The 11,109-nt window shown below is 38.7% G+C and overlaps 1 protein-coding gene across 1 annotated transcript in view; it reads right to left on the bottom strand.

Moving 5' to 3' along the window:
- Positions 1-520: 520 nt before the first annotated feature.
- Positions 521-11,109, bottom strand: part of LOC140928317 (glucose-6-phosphate isomerase-like) — a 57,107-nt gene continuing 46,518 nt past the window's right edge. Inside the window, 9 exon segments of the mRNA XM_073378052.1 lie at positions 521-1,498; positions 2,259-2,325; positions 4,334-4,409; positions 6,467-6,595; positions 7,023-7,099; positions 7,885-8,014; positions 8,195-8,227; positions 9,262-9,303; positions 9,305-9,346. Coding sequence (XP_073234153.1) covers positions 1,372-1,498; positions 2,259-2,325; positions 4,334-4,409; positions 6,467-6,595; positions 7,023-7,099; positions 7,885-8,014; positions 8,195-8,227; positions 9,262-9,303; positions 9,305-9,346 — 723 coding nt within the window. The 3' untranslated portion in view covers positions 521-1,371.

Raw genomic sequence — 11,109 nt, 5'->3', positions numbered from 1 at the left:
CGATCTCCCGCTTTGCAGTACAAGGCTCTACCGAAACTAAATTAAGAGTTCTATCGTGCTACAGTTCTTCAACGTTCTTCAAAATGTAACCTGACTCGTCTTCAGTCGTCTCCCAGTCTCCTATTAACCCGGTCAAGGAGGAGGCGCGAGGGGTGATGCGAACAAGCAAAGAGTCTCAGTTTCTCCTTTCTCCTTCCCAAAGTCCCCTTCGCCGATATGCCGTTATAGCCTGTCGCAACCGTTCCGTGACCGCTTAAAAATATTAAGAGATGCCTGAGGAGGAGTCAGGCAAATGACATTTTGAGCACGCTGAAAGAAAGAAAAGAGCTGCTCAGGCGTGGTGTGACGTTAGAAGGACATAAAACACCGTAAAAACAACCGTGCTCGAACCAATCTGCCGCCTTTTCTGCCACCCAAATCCATTCGACGGTTGCCTTTGTGCCAGAAAAAATAAAGCCTTTTATGGAAATTTTAGTGGAATAAGTTCCTAAGTATTCAAGCAAAAATTTATAACCATCGATTATTACTTGCAGTAACGCTTTAGTTATTATTTTTATTACTTTCTTTTCTACGTCGTTTAAATAAAGCATTTTGCTTAACAGGTCACTAAATAATGCAGATGTTCTACATCACCTTCGATTTGCCTGTCCATTATAGTGTAAACAAGCTTCTGGAATTTTGCCTCCTTTCAAAGCACCCCTTCAATCTCTGTTTTTAAAGAGGCTTCCGCTGAGAAATAAACTCAGCAAACCAATTCTAATAGAACATTTCTCCTACAGCAATTAATTAGCAGCATGTTTATGCCCTTAGTAATTTTTAAACTCTACTGTCATTTAACACTCACGTATCTTGCCTTGCCATGCAAGAAATTGTATTTAATCAATCATGGCACAATTACGAAAAATGATAAAATAATTTTACAGTTCTACTTTGTTAATGTGTTAATGGAATTAAAAACCTAAGGCCCTGTTCGCAATAGGACGAAAAATGGAGTTTGGCGTTTGCAAAAAATTGTGTAATCACCTTTTTTTCCTTTTTTTTTTGCAACCGTGTTCGCATCTGAGACAAGTGAAATTTTTTGTAAAACCAGAAACACCATATTCGCGAAATAAGATGACCTGACGAAGGCTAGCTGTCAAGGAACAAAGAATTTTGCCGCCTGACAAAAAATTGTAGGCCTCCAAATGTTCTCGACGGCATCTTTGAAGTTTGGTGACAGTTAAGAAAATTTTGGTCGGTGAAAAACAAATCGTTCGCACTAGAAATGGCTTCCTATGACAGACTTTTTTTGCAAAACAAACAAAATTTTGCGTATCGCGTATAGGGCCTAAATCACGACTGACAGTGACTGTAACAAGACTCCACAAAGCACTACTTAGCAGAGTGTTGCTTGATAAAGTTGATCAGTCCATTGATCGACGAATCGTGTGACGTGACTGTACCCGGTTTCTCAAGTTCTGGTTGAATTGCCTTAGCAAGTTGCTTGCCTAATTCAACTCTACAACAAAAAGGAACCATCACATGTAAGTGGCTGGGTGTAGATTTCATTTCTTACTGTGCAGGGACGTTCTTAAGACATACACAACTTTAACAAGGATCGACGGGTTTCAGTGGTGAAAGCTTTCGCACATTTATTAAGGGGGCCTGGGTTCGAATCCCGACCCACTATGTGGATTGAGTTTGTTGTTAGTTCTCTTATCCCCTCTGCTCGAAAAAAAAAACATTTTAAAATTATGATTCGATTTATACAAATATGGTGAACAAGAATCACGATGTGAATAGTCAACGTTACATCATCAATACTGGTCATTATCATCATCGTCATTATAAACATCATTGACATCATTAGAACCGTCAATACTAGCATCAATACCATCATCATCACCATCAACATCATTATCTGGACCAAGCTGTTAAAAGCTCGGTTGACTCTAATCCTGAATTACTGCAAACAGAGCATATAAGTTGTCATGTTATCCAGACCTGGATTAGAGCTTATCAAGGGCGGCTTTAGGAGTTGCCCGAGTGGACCGCGAGCCCTCCGTTTTTTTCTAAGAAATTTTGTATTACTGTTTCAAAAAATTCTCAGTAAAATAAATAGAATCTATTCAGATGGCAAGTGTCCCGGGCACCCATTTCTGAATTTTCTGGATCCACCCCAGCTAGTCGTCCTTCGAACGACTCGTCCCTGAGCATCAAGGGAAAAACAAATGAGCGAGCCAAGAGGCGAAGTCTTAAAAGCAATGTCTTGTACTCACCCCCACTGGTCAAAAGAGTTGATGTCCCAAATAACACCTTGGCAGAATATCTTGTGCTCGTACATAGCTTCAAAATAAACGGTATAGTTAGCAACATGTGATTATATTAGTTTTAAAGAAACATACTCCTTTCAATTGTACAGCCTTATGAAGTGATAAGGGACAGAAATTCGTTTTAATTACGAACAGATATGAAAAAGACGTCTTCGATTTGGGGCGAAACAACTGGGTCTTTAAGAAAACATAAATGACTTAGACACATGCAAAAAAAAACAACATACATTTGAATTGCAGATGAAGAGATGAACGAGTAGTTATCTGCCTAAAAGAAATGACATCGATTTGAAAGCTAGTTTCTATGTCGTTGGATTCCGCCCTGGCCCGCAAAGTTTTAAGAAAAAACTTCATTAAGTCTTTCAAATGAGAAGAGCTGGCTCACGATTGGCAAAGCCTGCTTCTTGTAATATCTTTCCGTATTTCGTTTTATTTGGCTACAAGGGCGAAATAATGAAACGGCCTCGAAAGATAATAAGCTTATACAATTCACTTTTAACGTTGTGCACAGAATAATCACGACAAAGAAAGAATTACTAAAATATGAATTAGCCTCTGATGACAAATGTCCTTTCTGCCTTAATCCAGATTCAATTGAACACATCTTTTTATATTGTCAAGAGTCAAAGGAATTCTTTTCCAAAACTTTAAGTTGGTTTAATGAATATTATAAAGAGAACGTACAACTTTCAAACAAGCAAATTTTATTCAACACATTCGACGACTCCCTTCCAATGCAAATGCCAAATTCAACTCAAAGCAAACTTCCTCTGTCAGTGGTTTTACTGCAAAAGAAGTACTTGTATACTTGTAAGAAAATTGTAACGAAACTTAATTTAGATGAATTTTTACGTAAGCTTTTTGAACAATATCGCATTGAAAATTGTGGCAAACAATATTAAATATGTGTGGCAACTGACAGTATCCTTCAAGACATTTTATTTTTATTGTAATTTGTTTTGTTACTTACCGACTTATTTATTTATTTATTCTTTTACTTTGTGCTGTGTATTAATGATGTTAATATGTTTTCAATAAAAAGAAAAAAAAACGGCCTCGAGACGAAAAGAAAAGGTAATGGACATTGTGCACTTTGCTCTAGAAGGTATCAAGTCATTAGCCTCAAAAGGTAGATTCTAGGGTCGTATTTATTCGACGAGAGATTACAGTTCAAAAATAAATCGGGCCAAGACTAAGTAAAAACCAAGTTTGAAAGCAATCTCTTTCCTGGTCTGCCAACCGTTTAATCTCATCCGGAAACTTGAATAAAACGATGAGGAGAGAAATGTTACGTACATGTGTCAATCTGGAGAAAGCGTGTCTGAGTTTTTTTTTTCAGAGTGACTGAATTTGACGATATTACGCTCGTTTCAAATGTAAAAATGATTTGAGTAGTGGTCGGGAGTCTTATCATTGCCAGGAAAGAAAGTGCTTCATTGTGTAATTTTTGGATGCTGTTGACAGACAAAAGACAGGCATGTTGTTATACTATTAAATTCGTCACTTTAGAAACTAGAAGGAAACTGCGCCAAGTTAACTTTCGCAAAGACTTCTGGCACTTTTACTGGGGACAGGGGAAAAATTGGCCAATAGCAGACCGGCGCGACCCCAGTAACGATCATAGACGTCTTTACAAAAGATATCTCGTCCCACTTTCCCTCTCGTTTCTAAAGTGGTGAATCAGAAGGTGATAAATGTTGTACGGGAAACCGCTCACCTACCCCTCCCCTAACTCCACATTTTGCCCTAAGTGAGAAGTAAGTGTGAACGTTGACTTAGGGGAGGGGTAGGTGGGCAGTTTCCCAGAAACCTAAAAATTGATCCCGTTTTGGCCTGAGCAAACGTAGCGTTTTGCTAACATTTAAGCCGTCATTTAATGGCTTTGGGATCGACCTTTGGTTGAGTTTTTTTTGTTGTTCTAAATTGCCAAGGAGAGGGATGAATGAATTCTTTTTCCCTAGCCCGGTTTTCAAAAAACGTATGATTGTATATTTACAAATAAATAAATACCAGCAACTAACCAATTAGGGCACCCAAGATGAAGGGAGTCAACTTGGAAAACAAAATGGAATTCGTTGGTTTGTTTCCTTCGAAAACCTACGATGAAAAATGATACATTAACATCTAAAGTGTATAAATAAGTAACAACTTAAGAGTTTCTACTGTGTTGGATGACTCTGAGGCTCAAGTCAATGAATTAAATTAACTAGTAATAAGTCAGTTATCCTTTTGCTGTACAAATGCCTTTAACACAGGAAACAAATCTGTTGCTGAGTTCCTGAAGTACCAAAAATCTAACAGAAATAATCTTTTAAAACTTAATTTTTAGAATTCTAATAACAACAATAATAATAATTTATTGCTCATTTGGTGCAAATTAACATATGAATATGATTCAAATGTACCTTACATATATATCTGACCATATACAAGCAAAATTATACAATAACATAGTTCTAAATTTATCAAAAGCCTTTACTCGTCACATTTGTCTTGTTTTAAAAAAACTTTGTACAAGGGCAAACATAAAAGCATATTTGAAACACATTTGTCCTACATTTCTTCAAGACAAGTGTAATAACAGATTTGTCTCACATTTGAAACATTTGTTGGGTGGACAAATCTGACATCAGATTTGTCTTAGATTTGAGTTTGAGGCAAATATCATCAAATCCATTTTCCTTCTAGTAAAATTAAAACAACCTGTATAAGCTGGCAAAAAAAAAAATTGTCCTTTCTGTTCACAGGGTTTACAGCAACGTCCCAATTTGGCTATAAATTATTAACAAGTCCGCTTTCTGAATGCTGCATTCTGTAATAAGGTTAGACTTGCATTTTGATGATCACAACGGTCTCTCGTAATGGTACGTTACAGAAGTGACCAGAAGTCGGCATAAGGGTTGCAGAAAACGGCTCGGTAGATCGAGGTGGTTCGATCTCGGTTCACGCTGGAACCTGATCGATGATAATGGTAAAGAATTGTAAATTGGAGACTGCGAGACTGCGAGACCCCGGTTTTAAAATTCGAGGCCGTGATTTAAAAATTCCGAAACGCACGGAGTCACCCGAAAACGAGACTTCGAGACCGGCATCACAAACGCTTCTGAGATCTTCGAAATCGGGCCAAACTTTTCCCAAGACCCACGTTTTCTGTGTCCCTGATGATGTTTTCCTCGCGTTAACCGTTAACAGGTACGGTTAGAAAACACCGCATTCACCTACTAAGGTAAACGAGGAGCTAACGTAGCATTATCATTGGAAGGATAATGGCAACTGAACGTCATGTTTTCCTTATGTTTTGCTGTCAAATAAAAAAACCCGCGAAAAACTCTCATTTGGCCACCGCGGAAAACAACAGAAAACGCTTAGAAAACAACATGTTCGTCGATGTTTTACTAGAGGTGGAAAACTGTAGGTTAATGAAATGTTTTCCTTGCGTTAACTGTTAACAAATACAGTAGGAAAATGCCGCACAAACTGCGCGTTCACCTGGTCTGGAAAATACATGTAAACGCCTTGTAAAATACGGTGTTTGCCTGAGATTTTCAAGTGCAGGAAAACGCCAAGTTAACTCCCAATTTTCCTTGGATTCACACAAGGAAAATTAGTAATTTTCGGGATGTTTTCAGGAGTGGGAAAACAGATGGTGAATGCCGACTTTTCTAGGATTTACCATTTTGTAAAATTATTGGTAAATGAGGGTTTTCTTGCCGTGGAGAGACATAAAATTGCATTTAAAGAATTGTTATGGAATAAAAATTTAAATGTAAAACTAAATCTAAGACAATACTACACGAGTAATCATGCTAACAGAGGCTCTAGGTGTTACAAGCAAATGCTTTTTTGAACAAGTACGTCTTAGGGACTGTTTACATGAAGGTTGGGGACCCCAGGTAGGTAAGGTAACCTTCGGTGGGTCACCCCACCTATCATGTAAACGTGATCAAATTAAAATGAGAGATTATATGGACTGGCAGGTTACCCCACCTACCTGGGGTCCCCTACTTCTATGTAAACAGGCCCTTAAATGCTCCTTTGAAAAGAGCAAAGCTTCTAATTACTCTTATTTCAGAAAGTAATGTATTCCTTAATCTAGGGGCACTGGAACGACTTCAAGCGTGCTTACAAATGAAGGTTTACGTAGATGGTTGTACCTTATGTGGCAGAATTTTTCCCAGAGTTTCTCCCGTCTTTCCACTTTTCTCCAACTCTGCCCGGGCCTCCTCTGTCGTCTTTCCTTTAATCAGAGCTTCAGGCTGGGCCAAGAAATTGGCTAAAAGAATCTAAAGGCATCAATAACAACACATTATTCACACAAAAATTATAAAACGCTGACAAGCAGTGCAATGTGCGAAAAAAGGTACTAAAATCCTAGAATTTGGTATAAGCCGAAATTCAATACAAATAAAAGAACCGGAGCCCTCACTAGGATCACGCTTTATAGAGAACAACGTTAGAAAAAGCGGACACAATGCCCGTGCACACAAAACGATAAGCTGCTACAGCTGCTGCTACTTAAAGTTATGTAAATAGTGTGCACTTTACTTAAAAGAACTTGCAAAGTAATGCAGGCAAGTATCGTAACTTTGTCTGTCCAAACTACAACCGATCGAGGCAACAGAGCACAATTGCAATCTATGAAGCAGACAGCTCGTTCCTCTAACATTTCTCTGAATTCAACAAATCTGTTTAAACTGGCAAAAACATTACCGTATGATGCAATCCACCAGAAATTGGATTCTGGGTCTCGACCGGTGCTAAGAAGTCTCCTGGGATCAGTTTGGTGCCTGAACAAAAACCAACGCAGCATAGGTATATTAAGTATTTTACCATAACTGAGCGATTTCTCGCTCGCTGATTTGTCGAGAGCTATGTTCGATAAGAGTACAGACCACAGAAATAACGTGATGGTGGAACAATTTGTTTTTTGTTTGTTTCTTTCTCTCTCTCTCTCTCTCTCTCGCACGCAACGGAAATGGACGTCAAAATTGTCAATGTTATTGTAAACAATAAATGGACAACAATTTTCCAAGATCTGTTCTGTTATCGACCGTAGAAATGACGTCAAAATGTTCAAACTTTACAGTGAAACCACTCGCCTGCGGCTCGTGGTTCCGCTTGAGTTTTGAACATTTTGACGACATTTCTATGGTCGATAAGAGTACAGTCCATGGAAAATTGTTGTCGATTTGTAAATTACAACATAAGCGCCTCGTTTACAGGCTCCTTGCTTCCTAGAATGCAATTGGCAAACAGTCTGGAACTTGGAAATGAGTACCGAGGATAGGAGTTGCGAGAGGCCACTAGGAAAATTTATTTTAAACAGGGATAAATAAAAGAGTACACATTTTCAGCTAATGGCCATTTGTGTATAAAACCACTAATACTAATAATGAGATAATCTCACGTTTGCAAATTTAATGCTCCAGAATAACAAGCCTCGCAAACAGTACGTGGCATATTGCATGATAGTTTAGTCGAGAAGATGTGCCTAAATTCCTATGGCATTTTTTTTTACACGTAACTTACTATTCAGTCTTTAAAAGCCCAAAACTAGAGCTTGAGAACATACCCTGATGTATAAGCTGGTAAAATGCGTGTTGTCCATTAGTTCCAGGTTCTCCCCACACAATAGGACCAGTGGAGTAATCAACACGTTCGCCGCTACGAGTTACCGATTTACCGTTTGACTCCATATCACCCTTGTAGAAAAAGAGAAACAACGATAATTACTTCCTTTGCTTATTGTCATGTTTAGAAAAAGCCCAAGTTTGGTTTTTAATATTAGGCCAATAATGAACCAGGTGGCCGCTTCTCGAAAGTCCAGGTAACCGGGCCAGAAATCAAATATTCAACTCAAAACCTAACGAAACACAACTTACTTGCTGAAAATAGGCGGCAAAGCGGTGCATGTACTGGAATAAGAAGAGAAAACCGTTAAAGAACACAACCTAGCCCGGTTTTGCTTAGATAAGACTAACCAACATCAACCAACATAATTTAATTGTAGACTAAATTTTGGGACAAATTTTCACAAGTCTGAGCTACCCGCAAAAAACGGCACAACATTATCTTTTTCCAACTAACCTTTCCGATAGGCTACTTTTAGCATACTAAAATCATTCAACTTGATAACAAGATCTATTTTTAAACATTAAAAATAAATAAACCGTATTATTGATTTTCTGTCTCGCTATCAAATTGAGGTACAGTATGTCTAGGTAGGCTATCTGAAAAGGCTATACGCTTTAAAGAGGGATGCCAATATACACACAGATATACAGATTTCGGTGGGTGTCATCCACCTCGACGCGCAGCATCGCTGGATAACACCTTCTTTACTTTACGTAATTCTTCACATCATACACAGCCTTTTCCAAAAAAAAAAAAGGTTAAATAACTGAAGTACTGAATTACCACAACAAACAACAACTCAACATGGCCAAAAAAATCATCATCATTATTGTGACGCAATGGGGAAAAATTGGGCTTTTGGTATGAGAAGAAGTTTATAAACTTCTCATTCACGCACTTAATTTAGAAGTCAAGTTATTATCACTTCGTTGGGTATTGTGGCGCATTTTGCGAGCTAAAATGGAGAACTTAGCGGGCTTCGCAGTTAGCTTCGCTTTGAAAAAAGAGGCTTGAAGAGAAAAAGAGCAAAAAAGAGAATTGTTAAATTCCTAGACTTTCCCTCAACTAAACAGGGGCTGCCATTGGTTGATTCCTGGTCACGTGGCCTTGTCTTTATTCACCTGCACCCAGAGCGTGGTAAAATTTTGAACCCTTAAGGAGATTGGACACCTTATTACACTTACAGAAAATACCAAGAGTTTCCTGTGAAGTTTAGTGACCAGGGCTAGGAAACAAAGTGAATGATGTTTCATATTGGAGTTTAGTTATTGTTCCCTTGAAGCTGCAACGAAGACAAAAGAAAGAAACGGCTCACCTGGTCATACTGGAAGAACCCATGTGTCTGAGCACCAAAAAAAATTGTAATACCAGACTTTAAGCATCGCTAAGATGACAGGCACCTGTTTGAAGAAATTTTATAAATTTTACTATATCAGCAATAACAATGTACGGTATATAATTTCGTTTTGCCAAAATCTCGTCAATGCGAGTTTTGGTTCTCCCGAATTTTCGACAGTGCAAAATGCCGCTCTGCCTAAGTTTCTTTGAAACGGATTTTCGCTTGTTTAAAAGCGAAATTTTGCAGAGATTTTCGTGAGATTTCGTTTCATTAGTGCAAAATTGGCGGGCGTTTCAGAAAAATTTCGCGGCGAGCTTTCAACGACCCTTCGGCAGCGAGAACAAAGGAAAAATTTGGCGAACTTCGCACTTATTACTTTTGCGCAGTACTGTACCTACTAAGCTTAATAGCGGCAGGACAGACCCTTAACACGAACAAAAATATTGTGATTTGAAAGGGTGAGAGTGTCAGTGGATCAAAAACGCTTTCAGCCAAGAGGGACTGGGGCTTCGGAACATAATACAACAGCAGCTATTTAACAAAGGTACGTATATAAAAGATTTGAACCCAGGAGTCATTTCGTAAGCAGGTGAAATATGCTGATCTGGCTGAATGAAATCCTAAATAGGAATGCTAATGACAGTCAATGACGTTTGAAAGACCTATGCGTCAGTCTCTTTCAGAGTCGAGTACTAATTGTAATATTCGTCTTTAATGGTATCAGACACTGGTCATTAAACCTATTTGCCAACCAAGACGTCATGTTGTTGATCGTCTGTCAGTTATGCCTTTAAGTTAAGTTACTGACCCAGAACTTTCTAAGGCTATGTCGACATGAAAAATGCTCCGGCCTTGTATGAACAAGAACTGAAACAAGTCGTTCACAGACTTTTGAGGTTCGTACTGGAGCGGTTGGCAATAAGGGCTTGGTGCATAAATCCTCAACATCACTCCTGAGTATTAACTTCCGTGTGCGTGGGTTCTTACTCTTTCGCTACTGTTCAAATGCCTCAGTCCGTAATGCCACAAAGAAAGGCACAGAAATCTATCCAATATGTGACAATCCACTTCAAAGATCGGCGAGGCGCAGATTCACAACATTAGAGAGTTTTAGATCGGAGTTTACCGCCAACCTCTGACCAAGGTTTACGATTACCCGTTTGCAGTTCGACGTTCAAACATAACTCGATTTAGATTGGCGGTGGATTAAAGAAGTAGATTCTGGTTTATTTGTCCATTTAGAAATAGAAGAAATAGCAATCAGTGAAAATAAAAGAAATTTACGATAACACTGGGTTATCTAGCAGCAAAGATCTGTAAATTCTCACATTAGTTCTTCTTGCAAATTTACAGCCGCCATTTAGAATCAGCAGCCATGAATGGCACTTCAAGATCCAATAGGATTTATCAAACTTAGCATTTCGCCCGAATTTGTGCCTCTGTTAATGGATAAAGACTTGCTCCACAAGATTTTTGTATCATTACGTAGGATAAAACAAGAATTATACGCCAAAACTTTCGGATAAATGACCTACGTTAAAACCTACCTCCCCACGTTGAAAACGTTCGTCGTAAACCTCAAACGTGACGCGAAAGACTTGTCACGTGACCTCCAGCGGTTAGAGGTCGCGGTAAACTCGGATCTAAAACTCTCTATTACTGAAAACGCACCGAAATCACCGTTCTTGTGTGTGTGTGCGTGTGTAAAAAAAAAGTCTTTTCGGGTATGGTTTTAACGCCGGCGCAAGAGCTATCCGTTGTACTGTAGATATTGGCCTAAACACGAGTGGTGCGTTTTGACTGGCTTCTGTCAGTGTAATATCC

The sequence above is a fragment of the Porites lutea genome, chromosome 2 (assembly GCF_958299795.1).
Source record: "Porites lutea chromosome 2, jaPorLute2.1, whole genome shotgun sequence".
NCBI lineage: Eukaryota > Metazoa > Cnidaria > Anthozoa > Scleractinia > Poritidae > Porites > Porites lutea.
Note: the sequence above shows the minus strand (reverse complement) of the source record. Positions and strands in the feature narration are given on the sequence as shown.